The following is a 16,879-nucleotide window of genomic DNA, read 5'->3' as shown; positions in this document are numbered from 1 at the left end:
TGCACTTTTCATTTACCTAAAATAAATTCATAGGTTTTAGCTTAAATTCTTTTTGGACAAAGCGAGGAATAAAGAAACAAATTAAATTCCAAACTACTTACCAGGGTTGCTATTATTGGTTCTCAGTGTAGTGTCTGTGTCATTAATGTGATGAATAAAATCTAAAAATTAAAGACAAAAATGTAGCTTAACACTGAATGAAAGATGCTGAATCTATTACCCTCTAAAGTTTTTTATTTACAAAAATATTAAAAATATCTACCATGTGTATTATAGTATCTAGAACACTAAACCAAAACAACTTTATTATTTTTTTCTTAAATATTTTTTTAGTTATACATGGGCACAATATCTTTAATTTTGTTTATTTATTTTTATGTGGTGCTGAGGATCGAACCCAGGGTCTCACACATGAGAGGCGAGTGTTCTACTGCTGAGCCCCAACCCCAACCCCACAACTTTGTAATTAACAGTTTCACCTTCTATAGCTTTCTTCACTTACAGGAATCATAATATTGGATTCAGAGTCCCACTTTGAAAATTTTTATATAATTTAATATTTTTTAAAAAAATCTACCTACAAGGCTAAATTAATAGTAGTAAAAGCCCTGGAATGTAGATAATGTGTACAATTTATTTTTCTATATTCATGTTAATTACAGTTACATTTTACATAAAGTTCTAAAATATGCAAAAAGGGAAAACAAAAATCATGTAGCTAAACTTACTGGGAAAAATCACTTAAGCTCTTTGTAAAGTACAATACGTGCTTTTATGGACCCAGGGCTGTATAGTAATTATTATACTCCCAAGAACCATTGAGTTAGATTAAAGGAAGTATCAAAGAAAAAAGCATATACAGCCATAGTATATTAATATGAAGTCATACTGATTTAGGGTAAGCCCTAAAGTCAATGATTGGTGTCCATAAAGAAAGAGTGAAATTGAGGTGCACACAAACACACACATCTACACAAATACATGTATGTATATGTTTGTATGTATTTATATGTGTGTATGTATACAAATATAAATGTATGCACATACATACAAACCATTTAAAATAATGAGTAGATAGGATGGAACTTTCTTTATGAATGATGTGACTATCTAAATAGAATATCAAAAAGTACATCCAGGGCCCTGAGTTCGATCCTCAGCATCACATAAAAAAATAAATAAATAAAAACAAAGGTTAAAAAAAAAAAGTACATGTACAAAATTATTAGAATTAACAAGAGTTCAGCAAGTTTGCCAGATTCAAACATACAGAAATTGGTTTATAATCAACAAACAATTTGAATATGTGATTAAGAGATATCATTATTTCAGGAGAGATAAAAATAGAATTCTGTTTCTTGAAGGAGGCGTGGGTTATATGAATGTATCCATTTAATCATTAATCCACTGAATATTGTAAGTCAAATATTCAAGTATTTCAATGAATAAATTCTTTCTAAAAAAGAGAACTATATATATAAAATAATAGCTGAACTGGTGTGGCAAATGTGTATAATGTGGATCATGCTTTCTTAATGGATGTGGTATTGCTCCCAATGGGAGGAAAAAAACCTTATTATTTTTATATATCAAGTACAGATATACATACAATTCATGAACAGATTTATAGTATATCTGAGATATGCTATATAAGCTATAGGGGAGAGGAATATGTAGGATCCTTATACTGTTGTTTCCTTTATTTGAAATTTTCTATAACAAAAAGTGCACATGTTGTATATTAAATCAAAACCACATTTACAAAAAAAATTTAAAGTACTAAGGAAAAAGTCTTTAAAAAAGATATGCAAGAGCTTTATCAAGAAAAATTTAGAAGATATTTTAAAAGCTTATATAAACAGAGAACTATGCCATGCCACAATCATGGATAGGAAAACTAAGTATCCTAATTATGTAAATTTTCTCCACACCTATAAATCTAGTGTAACTCTAATCAAATTCTAAACTCAGTACCTTAATGGCATCAATAGGGCATTCTGACTAAAAAGTTCAATGCAATTTCAATCAAATTTAATTGGATTTCTCTGGACCTTGACAAGTTGATTTTAAAATGTTGGGTCCATAGACTTTAGTGGAAAAAATTATAGATTTGAAATTAAAAGTAAAGCCAAGCCACCAACTAGAAGATATTTGCAACTCGATGGATAAAAACATTCCATAAAAAAGAAAAAGACCAATAATCCAATAGGAAAATAGGAGAACATGAATAAGTTACTTAACTGTTTATATAATTAAGAAAAGATGCCTAGTGTTACCCCTTATGAACAGATCTTGAGTGACAAAATCTGTCATAATACCTGTGAGGAGAACACGGAAGGAGGGACTTTCATAATTGCTGGTACCAGTGTAATTGATAAAACCAGGATAAAGAATAATTTGGCAATTTCTAACAAGGTGAAAAAGTGAATATTCCAATTTCTAGAAGTCTGTCTTAGAGTTACAAAGCCAGGAGAAACTCCCACATGTATGAAGGAAACAGAAATAGAGATGTTTAATAAAGTGTTGCTTGTACTAGCAAAATAAATTAAATGTTCATCAAGAGAATGGATAAGAAAGTTGGGGTATATTCAAATTATTAAATATGATAAAGCAGTTACAATGAACTGTGTATTAATAAATATGACAAAAAGCAAGTTGTAAAATAACTTGAATAGATTAAAAACACGAAAGACAACACTACATGTTGTTCATATAGTTATGCCGTAAAAACACAAAAACATGCATGAGTGAAAAACACCAAATTTAGGGAAGAAGGAAAATGGGACTGTGAAGGGGAATACACATGTGGCTTCAATTATATCTGTAATATTTGATTTTTTCATAAGAATAGAGAACTAATACAAATATGGCAAATGTTAAAACACTAAAGCTTGTTAGTGGGTACAATGGTATTTATATTAACTTCTGCATTTTTTTGTAGATTGAAATGTTTCACAATTTTTCAACAATAAAAATGTTTGGCAATAAAACATCTAATTAAAAATGCTAATTTTATTGTTTAAAATAAAAATAGAATTCCTGACCCCTCACTTAAATACTGTAGAGAGACTAGCTTTCATGTAAATCCATATTTTAAATATATAGTTTACTTAAAGGCAGCTAAACATACTAAGTTTTAGGTCTATCAATTATTAGGCAAAAATAATTTGGAATCTTATTCAATAAGATGAACTTCCTCTATCCAACTTAAAAAACATTATAAAGAGTATGTGGTCTCTTTTCAGAATTCAAGTAGCTTACCTGGGCAGATTACAATTTTGTAGTATATAAATAATACATTTATCAGATAAATTCTAATATTTTTAAAATAAGTAACTGAAATTTGTTTCTCCTAATCTACACATCAAATTCTTTATTTTATTTACTCTTTTTTTTTTTTTTTTTTTTATGTGGCGCTGAGGATGGAACCCAGGGCCTCGCATGTGTTAGGCGAGCGCTCTACCCCAGAGCCACAATCCCAGCACATCAAATTCTTTAGCAACAAACACTAATGATTTTCACAAAATTTTCTGTTACAATACTAAAATTTTAAACAATGCTCAAAACAGTCACTGAGTTATGACAATATTTTATATTAATTAGATACTTTGAAGGAACATTGTTTACTCAAAAATTAATGTTTGGAAATGAACATACACGTTATATTTGAGATCATAACCATGGAAAACAAACTGAATCATAAATTTTCCAGAATTACATACTTACAGTACCTCTTATTTTGTAATATCCCAAGTCCTGGAGTTTAAGGCGGGAACTACAAGAGTAATTGTACTTGAAAGTAATTGTGTTAAAGTATATGATATCAATACTTACTAAAAATAAATTTTCCAGTATTAAAAAGAAAATTAGACATAAGCACCCAATAAACTATCATTGCTCCAATGAGAGACACCAAGGAGAAAAGGAGACTTGACCACTGCCCAAAGGAACCAAAATAATATCTGCAGACATCTGGATATTCCCAGGTAGTGGTATCCAATGAAGCTAGAGAAAATTTAAAAAAAAAAAAGAATAAAAACAGATGGAGATCACATATTCTATATTAATAATAATTTGTATTTCCCAAATTAACTCAAAACATTTAGCAAGATTACTGATATTTTACCACCAGAAATAATAGCAATTAAAACACAGTAGAAGCTGGGCAGTAGAGCACACTTATTATCCTAGCAATCAGGAGGCTAAGACAGAAGGATCACCAAATTTGAGACCAGTTCGGGCAACTTAGTGAGACCTTGTCTTAAAATAATAACATGGTCTATTTTTCTCGCTTGTTAATATCTTGTTCTTTGCTCTTAGATATAATTTTATATTTTTCTTCCAGCAGATGTGTTGCTAAATTCATTTCTAAGCTTACTATTGTGAATGAAATACGTTTCCTGCTTTGTAGTTCTAGTTGATTCTTGACCTTATATGCAGCTTACTTTCATGTTAATAGTGTTAATAACTTTGCATTTTTAATAAAAATCTTTTTGCTCATGACATCATTCTAAGTCTCTTCTACTTTTTTGTTTTGTTTTGTTTCATTTTGATTTTTTGCGATACTGGAGGTCTAACCTAGGGCTTTGTATATGCCAGGTAAACGCACTACCAAGCTATATCCCCCAACCCATTCTTTTCTAGTTTTTTGATTATTTTTATTTTTGCTGCATTTGATGACTCAAAAGAAACCCTGAACAATTATGAGCATTATTATGTTCTAATGGAAACATTAAAATGGAGCATTGCTACTTTAAAGGGAATAGCTTTAGCATTTTATCGATGCTTGTACAAGTTTGGGAATAAACAGACATTAACATTGCTTTTTGCTTGTTTGGTTTGTCTGGGTACTAATGCTTGAATCCAGGTGTGCTTTACCACTGAGCTACATCTTTAACTCTTTCTTTTCTTTCCTTTCTTACTTTCTCTTTCTTTCTCTCTCTCTCTCTCTTTTAATTGTTGATGGACCTTTATTTTATTTATTTATATGTGCTGCTGAGAATCAAACCCAGTGCCTCACACATGCTAGGCAAGTGCTCTACCACTGAGGTACAACTCCAGTCTCTCAAACCCTTTCTTAAAATTATTTTTTATTTTGAGACAGAGTCATACTAAGTTTCTTAGGGCCTCACTACCTTGCTGAGGCTGGCCTTAAACTTGAGAACTTCCTGCCTCAACCCCTTCCTTGAGTTGCTGGGATTACAGGCCTGTGCCACCAGATCCTGCACTAGGCCTTAATAAATTTAAACAGTGCCTTTTACTTAAGAATTTTAAACAGGAACAGCTACTTAACTCTGTTAGTGCCTGTTTTGGATTCTGTTGATAGTTGCAGATATTTCTTTTAAATTAATGTAGTGAATTACATTGGATTTCTTAATAATGAAACATACATGCTTTATGAGAATATACCTTACTTTAAACATAGGATATTATCCTTTTGAAATGCTGCTTTTTCTATCTGACAATGCTTTCTTAAGAAGTTTAGCCAGACGCAGTGGTGCATGCCTGTAATTCCAGCAGCTAAGGAGGCTGAGGCAGGAGGATCTCAAGTTCAAAGCCAGCCTCAGCAACAGCTAGGTGCTAGGCAATTGAGTGAGACCTTGTCTCTAAATAAATACAAAATAGAGCTGGTGATATGGCTCAGTGATTGAATGCCCCTGAGTTCAATCCCTGGTAGACCCCCTGCTCAAAAAAAAAAAAAAAAAAAGAAGAAGTTTACAGCCAATGCTGTAATCCCAGCCACTTGGGTTGTGAATTAAGGGCCAGCTTTGGCAATTTAGTGAGGGCCTGGGTTCAATCCCCAGTACCCAAAAAAAAGTTTACAACCATATCTTTTTCTTTTTTTAACCCCAGGGATTGAACCCAGGGGTGCTTTACCACTGAGCCACATCTCCAACCTTTTTTTTTTTTTTTAAATTTAGAGACAAGGTCTCACTGAGTTTCTTAGGGCCTCACTAAGTTGCTGAGGCTGGCTTTGAACTCCCAATCCTCCTGCTTCAGCCTCCTAAATCGCTGGGATTACAAGCATGCACCACCATTCCGGGCTATTTTTCTTTCCTTTTTGGTACTATCAGGTTTTATATTAGGTTGTGTTGACTTTGTGAAATGGACTGATACAAGTTTATCCTTTTAAATTTTGTGAAATAGTTTAAGTACCATGGGTGTTTCTTTTTTTTTTTTTCTTTTGTTTTGGTGGTGGCTAGGGATTAAACCCAGGGCCTTGTGCATGTGAGGCAAGCACTCTACCAAATGAGCTATATTCCCAGCCCTGTTTCCTATTTTTTAGTAGCTACAGAAAGATCTCAGAGAAGCTATGTTCTCATTTTTAAAAAGGCCCTGGATTGGGGCTGGGGATGTGGCTCAAGCGGTGGCGCGCTCGCCTGGCATGCGTGCGGCCCGGGTTCGATCCTCGGCACCACATGCCAACAAGGATGTTGTGTCCGCCGAGAACTGGAGAATAAATATTAAAAAAATTCTCTCTCTCTCTCTCTCTTTCTCTCTCTCTCTCTCTCCCTCCCCCCCTCCTCTCTCACTCTCTCTTTAAAAAAATAAAATAAATAAAATAAAATAAAATAAAAAGACCCTGGATTAAGATATGCAGTCACTACATATGTTTAAAGAGGTTTTCCAAGTTCAGTCAAAACTGAAAAAGAGCAAAACTAAGGCTAAACTTTTTCATTTAGGAACTAGAATGAATCTTCTCTTAAAACTTTAAAATAATACTCCCCAAGTGACTAAGAGGATATTTGGTACCTAAATAAAGAAGCTGCTTAAAGCCAGGCAAGATAGTGCATGCTTGTAATCCCAGCGACTCTGGAGGCTGATACAGGAAGTCCACAAGTTTGAGGCCAGTCTCAGAGACTTAGCAAGACACTGTGTCTCAAAATAAATAAATAAACAGGACTAGGACTGGGGATATAGCTCAGTGATAAAGTATCCCTAGATTCAATTCCTGGTACCAAAAGATGAGAGAGGGAGAGAGAGAGAAAGAAGAGAACAGAAGAGAACAGAACAGAACAGAAGAGAAGAGAAGAGAAGAAAGAAAGCTGCTTAGTAGAGAAAGGGAAAAAACAAGAGGTACAGTCTGGTCAATTGGTTTATATATACTAAGAGCAAGTGAAATAACACATGTGTATTTAGGTCCTAAAAAGATATTTCCCTCATCCAATAGGCAGGTGTGATACAGTCTCAGCTATTGGGAAGGCTGAGGTGGAGGATCACTTGAGTTTACAAATTTGAGACCAGCCTGGGTTGAAGACAGCCTGAACAACATCTTGAGACTCCATTAAGAAAAAAAAAAAAAAGATCTTCCCTAATCCAGAATTTTTATAGATGAGTAGAGGCAATGTGTTCACAAAACTTTAAGAATTGTTGAAAGCTGTGAATTAGGGAAGTAAATCTTTAAGTACAAAATTGAAAGATGTGGAATATTCACATTTGGATCTGCCTCAATGGCAAGTGACTTACTAATACTCAAATCAATAATCTATTTTCACTGTATCAAACTCTTACATATCATGGTTCGTGATTTCACCACTCTGTAGCAGCAATAAAGTGTTAAAAGGCCCATCAGTATGATGACGCACATTCCAGTGGTAAATCCAGCCTGTTCAAAATAAAAATGTAGAATGACATGTCATCATGTAAGAATAAATTCATATAAAATCATACTAAGTGACCCTAAAAAATCATAAAACCTGATAATCAAAAACTATGTATATCATCTATTTAATGAAATTTATGTCAATTTCTTATAAAACAATATATAGAGAAAACATTTTCAGACATAAAGTGTGCTAAAAAATTATATTACCTGTTTTATGCCCCAAGGAATACTTAGTATAGATGTTCCCATCATGGTATTCCAAATCATAAAACTGAAAACACAGAATAATAGCCATAAAAATATGGAGTTAAACTCCTAAAATATTTTCATTAAGGAAAAAATTAAAATAATCAGTAATTTGTATTTGTATACCATTCAAGTCATGCTCCAAAAATTAATTTTTACTCACATGGTTACTAAACTGGTGTTTTTACCATATCCTTCAGTGCAGCTTTGAAGTTTATATGCAGAACCCAATGGACTATAAACATAGCATTCCTCAGGAGCTGGAACTACATGGTCTGGAGCAATCTGGTGAAAAAGAAACAGAAATGTCAGAAAAAGTAAATGTGTTAAACAGGATACATTCTATACATCAGAGTACATGATGGTACATATGTTTCTAGATACCATGAACAAAGAAAACAGTATGCATCCCTGATTAGTGAATTAAAAAATTATTTTTCAAATGTAGTAGTAGATCTACAGAAACGAAAATTTATGCAACTGTCAAAATATTTTTCTCTTCACCTTTGTGAGAAAGGAAGAAAAAGAACCAGCAAAGAATAAGATTAAGGAAATCTAAATGCAGAAGACTGGCCTTAAATGAGGAGAATTTCAAGAACCAAATGATTACTGAATTCTGATGAGAAGATATTTTCAGCAAAGAGACAAGCAGGGAATCTCAGAATATAAAGAATCAAGGAGTCAACAGATGGTAAAGAAATAAATAATAAATACAGACTGTTAAAAAATATTTTGTTGCCTGGGGTTGTAGCTCAGTGGTAGAGCGCTTGCCTAGCATGTGTGAGGCACTGGGTTCAATTCTCAGCACTGCATATAAATAAAGAAACCAACAAACCAACCAACAAATAAATAAAAATAAAAGTTCATGAACAACTAAAAACAATATTAAAAACAAAAACGAAAATGCTTTATAACAGAGGAAAAAGGTAACCTAAAGGGGCTTAAGGAAAAGGCAAAACAAAGATTTTTTTTTTTTTTGGTACTGAGGATTGAACCCAGGGGTGCTAAATGCCTCACTAAATTGCTGAGGCTGGCTTTGAACTCGCAATCCTCCTGCCTCAGCCTCCAGAGCTGCTGGGATTATAGGTGTGCAGCACCATGCCCAGTGCAAAACAAAAATTTTAAAGGAAGAGTTTTAAGTATGTAATCAAAAGGGAAGAAGCCAATAGAGGTTGATGATATAACAGAGATGTTTCTTATACACATAGCTCCCAAGTTATCCTCTTCATTTCTTCCTAATTCTACCTTCCTATTTTAGAGGGAAAAGAATACTGTTTCCTGATGCAATTCTGCCCATCTCCGTAAGAATAGTTCTTTAAGAATAGGCAGTCTAAGCTGGGTGCAGTGGGGCATGCCTGTAATCCCAGTGACTCAGTAGCTGAGGCAGGAGAATCTCAAGTTCAAAGTCAGACTCAGCAACTTAGTGAGACCCTGCCTCAAAGAATAAAAAAAAAAAAAAAAAAAAAAAAAAAAAAAAAACAAGAAAAGGGCTGGGGATGTAGCTCAGTGGTTAAACATCCCTGGTACAAAAAAATAAAATAAAATAAAAATAAAAAAAATAAAGCAGTCCTAAAAGGCATAGAATCTGATGCATAAACCAACAATTTTTATATTTAGCAATTTTTATTTACAAATAAAAATTTACAATTCTGTGCTAGGTTTAGCATTTAAGAAAAAAAAATATATATATTTGTATATATATATGGCTTCAAACTTTAAATTCCAGTTGGAGGACAGGAAGCTAGAAGATAATAAAAATTGACTCTATGGTATACTGTACCATAGGAATAACAAATAACAACAATAATGGGGCTAGAATAGTTGGAGAAGAATACATGGAATAGATGGAGTATCAGGAATAGAGGATATGGATTGTGGATTGGTACAAAAAATGAAAAAGTGGTATCCTTTTTCTTTTCGTGGCGGTTCTGGGGATTGAACCCAGTTCCTTGTGCACGCTAGGCAAGTACTCTACCACTGAGCTACATTCACTGCCCTTTTGAATTTTATTTTGAGACAGGGTCTTGCTAAGTTGCCTAGGTTGGCCTAAAATTTGTAATTCACCTGCCGCGGCCTCCTGAGTAGCTGAGATTACAGGTGTGTGCCACCAAGCCCTGCACATTCTTCTCTTTATGTGCATTTGGGTGGTGGTGTCTTGAAGGCAAAGAATATCTTCAGTGTTCTGCATGGTGTAGCTTTGAAAACAACTATTTCCGAGAGATACAAAGACATATGGAAAGGGTCTTTTGCCTTCTCTTTACCCATAGTCCTCTTGGGTCTGAATTCTATTGTCCTCTGCCATGAGTAAAAATTTAAAAGGACGGGCTGTGTCCATGTGAGGCAGGAGAAAAACCACTATGGCTAGCAAAGCAAATTGAGAAAATGTGAAAATAAAAAGTTATAAGGGGCAGGATTAGTAAGAAGTGGCAATTTCTGGCTGTGTTCTTACACTGACTATATAAAGAAACAACCTCCAGATCCTGTGCCTGGTCTGCACTGTGTGAATGGAGAGACATAAAGCATGCCGAAGGGCAGGGGGTATAAATTCACAGGAGAGACAAAAAAATTGAAGAGTAGATCCCACTCTGGCAGTGGTCTAGGGTGGTGCTTGTCAGACTGAATATTACTATAAATCACACAGGGATCTTCTTAATATGTAGATTTGCTTCAGTAGTCTGAAGTGAGGTCTGAAATTCTCCATTTTTTTTTTTAAGCCCTCGGTAACACTATAATACCAATCTGTGCAGGCTATACTTTTATTAGCCAGGATCTAGGAGATGATGGGAGACAATGATTTTCTTCCCTTTCCTATTATAAAATAAAAATGTCAAGGTAAATGGAAAATTTTTCATAAATAAAAAGGTTTAACTCTAAAACTGAGACCAGTGATTTTATATTGTTATTCCCTGAAAAAAGAAAAACAAAAAAAACAAAAATATATTTAGGAAAAGTAATTTGGGGATTCTTTTGTTGTTGTTGTTGTTGTTTTGTTTTGGGGTACTGGGGATTGAACTCAAGGACATTCAATCACTGAGCCATATCCCCAGCCCTATTTTGTATTTTATTTAGAGACAGGGTCTCACTGAGTTGCTTAACTCCTCGCCTTTGCTGAAGCTGGCTTTGAAGTCAAGATTCTCCTGCCTCAATCTCCTGAGCTGCTGGGATTACAGGCATGTGCCAGTGTGCCCTGCCAATTTTGGGATTCTTCTGAAGGTGAATGTGGATATTCAAATACATTCATTAAAAATGTTTATATCAGGGGCTGGGGTTGTGGCTCAGCAGTAGAGCACTCGCCTTGCATGTGCAAGGCCCTGGGTTCAATCCTCAGCATCACATAAAAATAAATAAAATAAAAGTATTGTGTCCAACTACAACTAAAAATATTTAGAAAAAGTTTATGTCATATTGTTTGTTAATTGTAGAACTGTAGATTACTGTTTATATACTTTGATTCGCTAGAGTCATCTCAGTGTCAGTTAACAAAAGGGATTCAACTTAGTGCACAATACAGTCTTAATTTCCAAGCAAATAATGTATGCTCAGGCCTAGACTCCTGCCTAATATCTCTGAAATTTGTTTCCCAGAGTACAGCTCTCAGAAGGTGTGAATTAGAGCATTAGATAGAGGATTGCTTGTACTTTTCAAAGGGCTTAGATAATTCTATAATGGAACTAAGACTTTATCATTACTATGGATGTAAAGTCCTACAGGGGGTTAGGGGAAGCCCTCAAAATTGAAAAAAAAAAATTATCCTACCTATTACATTTGGAAGTCTTTACTTTGGCCATAAAAAAGGAGAATTAATACTTATTTCACATAGCTATTGCAAAGATTAAATAAAATAGAAATATTCAAGTGATGTCAAATCCCATATGGTGGTTCCTTTTTCCCTCTTATTACTAATATCTATTTTAAAAATCATATTTTTCTCCAAGAAGATTCCCACTTATTTCAGTTTTCAAGATTCTGAATATCTTGTATGTGACCATTTTGATAAGCAACCAAATTACTTACATATTTTTCATTCCACAATGATAAAACAAACAAACAAAAAAGATCAAGGGTCCACAAACTGTGGCAAATCTAGCCTTCACTTGATTACTTATAGCCCCTTTCCTAAGAATGTTTCTTATTGTTCTTAATGGCTATAAGACAAAACAAAGAAACTGTAATGGTATGTAGTCTACAAAGCCTAAAATTCTGTAGTATCTGGCCATTTGATTCTTGTTTTTGACCCAAAAAAGGATAAAGGGAAATAGGAAAATGCTAAATAGGAAAATATTACATATATGAATAAACATATTTCAGTTTCTTACTCTAAAAAATTTCTAAAAATATTTTTCCTTTGTAGTTTCCAAGTTAAAAATTGAACAGACTAACTATAATTTTATGTTTTAAATCAATGATCTAAGCTGCCACTTCAGAAGTAATTTATCTTCCTCAGAGGTCTTGGGAATGAGGATAAGCAGAATTGAATCCAAAAAAAAAAAAAAAAAAAAAAAACCCAGGCTGTTGTTAATACAGAGAGAGTTTCAAATCTCTCTATGCCAGGTTGGATAAGAATAAACTAGACAGAGATGTAGATCATGTATTAATTACTATCTTTGACTTCACATAATGCTGTCCTTGGAACACAGCCAGCAAAAAGTTCAACAACTGGGAGTTGCCCTGGTTTATGTTGTTCACTGTTCATTTCAGTTTAACTTCAGGCGATTAGTAATGCTTTGCCTCTTACCAGGGCCTTGTCTGCAGGAGTGGTGAGCCGGCTGTAGTAATGAATCCTCTTGTTCATAGCAGAGGCATGGTCACTAACCCTCTGAATGACATCATTCACGTTGACGATGTTTGTGGGCTCTATATAGAAAGGCCTAAAGAAGGGAATATATACTTGACAAAAAATGTTCAGGCAGAAATTCTGGAAGTCAGCCATTGAAGAAAATAACTTCTTGTCCTCCATTAGAAATGGGATGCACAAAGGCAAGGCAGTCACTTCTCACTTTCGGTGGGAAAAGAAAATGTCACAAAAGAAGTATTATCCTAGCCACAGAATTAAGTCTTTGTCTCATAATACTTTTACTTTAAACATATTTTTAATCGTAAGGGATTTTCCAACAGATGAGGCATAACAGGAAGACCTTATTATTAAAGAGAAATTTTGAAATGTTATCAAAAAGAAATTTAGCAAAGAAAAAAAAAGAATTATAGCAGTTGTCAGTTTCAACGATGAAACTTAGAAACAAACAACTTTAACTAGTTTCTCAAAAAGCTTCTGGCACTCAATCAGAGAAATTACAGATAAAAATATCCCTCTACTGAAGAGTCCCTACTCTTTCCTTATAAGACAAGGTTACCTCTTAAAATAAACAAAATTCCTATTTCTCAATTCATGTATTAAGGACTAATGATCTCAACCATTTTCCTTGTGAGACACCCAAAGTAGTATCAAATGGAAAATCAGGACACTAAAGAAAAGACATTTTGCCTCATTCTACTCTTATTGAATTTTGGTCATATACTCTATTATCCTATTATTTATGTATATATTTCCTTCTCATGACTGTGTCCTAATCAACTGCAGATTTTGGTTTTCAGTCATTAACCCCTTTAGTTTCTTTCCGAAATCCTCTCCATTTCTTCCTTTCCCCTTTTTCTTTCTTTCTTCTTTCTTTCCTTTCTTCCCTTTCCCCTCTTCCTTCCTTCCTTCCTTCTCCTCCCCCTCCCCCCTTCCCCTCCTCTCCTTCCCCTGCCATCTCTCTCTCTCTCCTCTATCTCCTCTTTTTGCAGTACTACTGTATCACTGAGCTATATCTTCAGCTCTTTTTATTTTGAGAAAGGGTCTTGCCAAGTTGCCCAGCTAGCCTGGAACTTGTGATCTTCCTGCCTCAGCCTCCAGAGTAGCTGGGATTACAAAAATGTGCCACCATACCCGACTCTCAATTACTTTCTAAACCTCCAGTAACATATTGCCCAAATGGAAAGACCAGAGTTGCACAAAAGGACTGCATTTCTCTGCTAATTGTCAGACCCCTAGAAGTCACAAATAACACTGTACCCCAAACTGTAAATAATTTACTATATTACATTATATACAGATAAAAATAATAAGAAGGAAAAAAAGCCAGGAGATCTATCATTGGTTTCATATAACTCTACACATATGGTTCTAAAAAAGCTTAAAATATATTGATACAGTGGTGCATGTCTGTAATCTCAGGGGGCTGAGACTGGAAGATCTCGAGTTCAAAGCCAATCTCAGCAAAGGTGAGGTGCTAGGCAACTCAGTGAGACCCTGTCTGTAAATAAAATCCAAAATAGGGCTGGGGATGTGTCTCCATGGTTAAGTGCCCCTAAGTCCAATTCCTGGTACAAAAATTAGAAAAAATATGTATAATCATTTCTGGAGATATTAGCATAAAGAATCTTGAAATCTTTTATTATTTACTCTCCACCACAGCATCTAAATATTATGGGTACTATCTAGGTCAATTCAACAAATATGTACGTAGAGTACACACACACACACACACACACACACACACACACACACACACACACACACATACACCCCCAAGTATATTACTGCTGAGTGCATTAAGTGGAATCAATAAATTTTAAGGGAACATAATGAAAAGACATGGTTCAGAAATGGTTCACAGTCTGAATAAACAATCCCTACTTACACATTTAGTAGCCTAACATAACTACCAATCTTCCCTAAGCATTATGATGTGCTATAGAATTTCTCTCTCTACTATGACATTCAGTAGTACTAAAAAGCAGTGTTAAATATTGCTATCTGGCCAAGCACAGTGGTACACGTCTGTAATCCCAGCGGCTTAAGAGGCTGAGAGAGGAAAATCACAAGTTCAAAGCCAGCCTCAGCAATGGTGAGGTGCTCTGGAATTCAGTGAGACCCTGTCTCTAAATAAAATACAAAATAGGGCTGGGGATATGGCTTAGTGGTTGAGTGCCCCTGAGTTCAATCTCTGGTACCCCTCCTCCCAAAAAAAATGCTATCTGGAAAAGGATTTTATCATACCTGGTGTGACAATCTGTGGGAAGAGACATTCTCTTCGTATTTGCAAGAACAGTGCCCCAAGAATGCTAATATTCAGAGACTGAAACTAACCATGGATTTCTAAAACATTAATAAGTACAATATTGATAGAAAGAGATGCATATGTTCTACTTATAGCTTTTTACTCTGAAAATGTAATGATATTAATATCAACCACTATGTGGGTTTGAAGGCCTGCTGAAAAGCAGTTTAGGAAGTGCTAAACTTCTTGGCTCCTGGCCTCTTACAGAAGTGTTAACTGTACCAGTTCAGTTGGCATGGGTACTATGGGAGCAGAATGACTGAAAATTTTTCTTTTCCAACCGTTTTCATCAAGATGCTGAGTGCCTGTTCAAACAAATATTTGAGAATACAAATTCTCTTTAAAAATATACAACTCAGCATAATTTAACTGAATTATTAAAAACATATGCTCAAAGCTTCATTTGAGAGAGTGAAAATATATTTTTGAAGTGAATTTTAGTTGGATAATAAAACATTCTAAAAATTAAACAATACTACATAGAGGGAAATATTCAGAATAAGACTTTTGAAACTGGAGCTTTTTTCTTTTGAATACAGTTTCACATGATAGATTCCTATCAATGTTATTTCCCATTTTATGTAGCTCTGTTCTGCCACACTGAAAATAAAGAAGTTATATCTGTCTCACCTTGTAAATATTTATGGTCATGCCACAGGAAAAAAATGCCTTTAATATTAAGCAAAATTTATAAAATATTTCAAAATGTGACTCAAATTCCATGTGTTCATTTAAAATAACATTTATAAACAGAGAAACCTTATTTCTACTAACACCTTTCCTAAGTTCCACTCCTTAAATTCCTTAAAAATTTTTGGCTTTTAAATCTGTCTCCACCCTTCTTCCAAGCAGTTATGCTTCTCTGAAGTTTAATAACAATTCCATGATTCTTAAGAAGGTTAATATCCAACATGACAACCTTGACTTAAAACTGTCCATTTATTCACATCCCTGACAGGTTGGGGTAATTTGTTAAAAAACAAAAAGGGAATTAGGTGTTCCAAAAAATCGCATGCAAATAAACATTCAAAATAATGAACCAACTGTACTTGCTTCTACCTGCTTGGTATTTAATATCTGCTGGGCAGCTTTTCACAAAGTTGACAGAAAAGAAGTTAAGAAAGTTATTATACCTAGCCATTCCTTATTGTTACTAGAAAAATACTGGTAATCTCTGGCTTGTTGATGTTTCTCACTTCCTCTGATATCTATTAACATTCTCTGTCAACAACCCTGTTCTAGGGTCAACAAACATGAAAAAATGTTCAACTTCTCTAGCAATTAGAGAAATGCAAATTAAAACTGCATTGAGATTTTTTTCTTACTCCAGTCAGAATGGCAATTATCAAGAATATAGGTAACCATAAATGTTGGCAAAGATGTGAGGGAAAGGGGTTCACTCATACATTGCTGGTGGGTCTGCAAATTAGTACAACAATTCTGGGAAAGTGGTATGGAGATTCCTCAAAAAACTAGGAATAGAACCACAATTTGACCCCGTTATACCACTCCTCTGCATATGTTTGAAGGCTTTAAAAACAGCATGCTACAGTGATGTAGCCACATCAATGTTTGTAGCAGCTCAATTCACAATAGCTAAGCGATGGAATCAATCTAGGTGCCCTTCAACAGATGAATGGATAAAGAAAATGTGGTACATATTCTCAGTGGGATATTACTCAGCCATAAAGAAGAATGACTATGACACTTGCCAGTAAATGAAAGGATCTGGAAATTATCATGCTAAATGAAATAAGCCAATCCCCCAAAACTAAAGGTCTCTCTGATATGTGGATGCTAACGCAAAACACGGGGGCAGGGAGAATAGTAGTTTATTGAATTAGACAAAAGGGAATGAAGGGAAGGGAGGGGAGATAGGAATAGGTAAGACAAGGGAATGAATTCCTATGTACATATGTGAGTACAC

At 34.4% G+C, this 16,879-nt stretch overlaps 1 protein-coding gene across 6 annotated transcripts in view; it reads right to left on the bottom strand.

Annotated features, from left to right (window-relative positions):
* Positions 1-16,879, bottom strand: part of Slc38a9 (solute carrier family 38 member 9) — a 97,355-nt gene that overhangs the window by 41,171 nt on the left and 39,305 nt on the right. For 4 of the 6 annotated variants that reach the window (XR_002483339.3, XM_040271904.2, XM_005319624.5 and 1 more), the window contains 6 exons: positions 12,588-12,720; positions 8,016-8,137; positions 7,814-7,877; positions 7,513-7,606; positions 3,835-4,005; positions 102-161 (listed from right to left, as the gene is read on the bottom strand). Coding sequence is in view for 5 of the 6 variants with exons in the window: in XM_040271904.2 (XP_040127838.2) it covers positions 102-161; positions 3,835-4,005; positions 7,513-7,606; positions 7,814-7,877; positions 8,016-8,137; positions 12,588-12,720 (644 nt within the window). In the remaining variant the exon portion in view is untranslated. The remainder of the gene's footprint in view (positions 1-101; positions 162-3,834; positions 4,006-7,512; positions 7,607-7,813; positions 7,878-8,015; positions 8,138-12,587; positions 12,721-16,879) is intronic. The other 2 variants (XM_040271906.2, XM_078016394.1) reach the window with 2 other exon arrangements.

The sequence above is a fragment of the Ictidomys tridecemlineatus genome, chromosome 1, assembly GCF_052094955.1.
Source record: "Ictidomys tridecemlineatus isolate mIctTri1 chromosome 1, mIctTri1.hap1, whole genome shotgun sequence".
In the NCBI taxonomy this organism is placed as follows: domain Eukaryota; kingdom Metazoa; phylum Chordata; class Mammalia; order Rodentia; family Sciuridae; genus Ictidomys; species Ictidomys tridecemlineatus.
The sequence above is the reverse complement of the archived record's forward strand: the minus strand, read 5'-3'. Positions and strand labels throughout refer to the sequence as shown.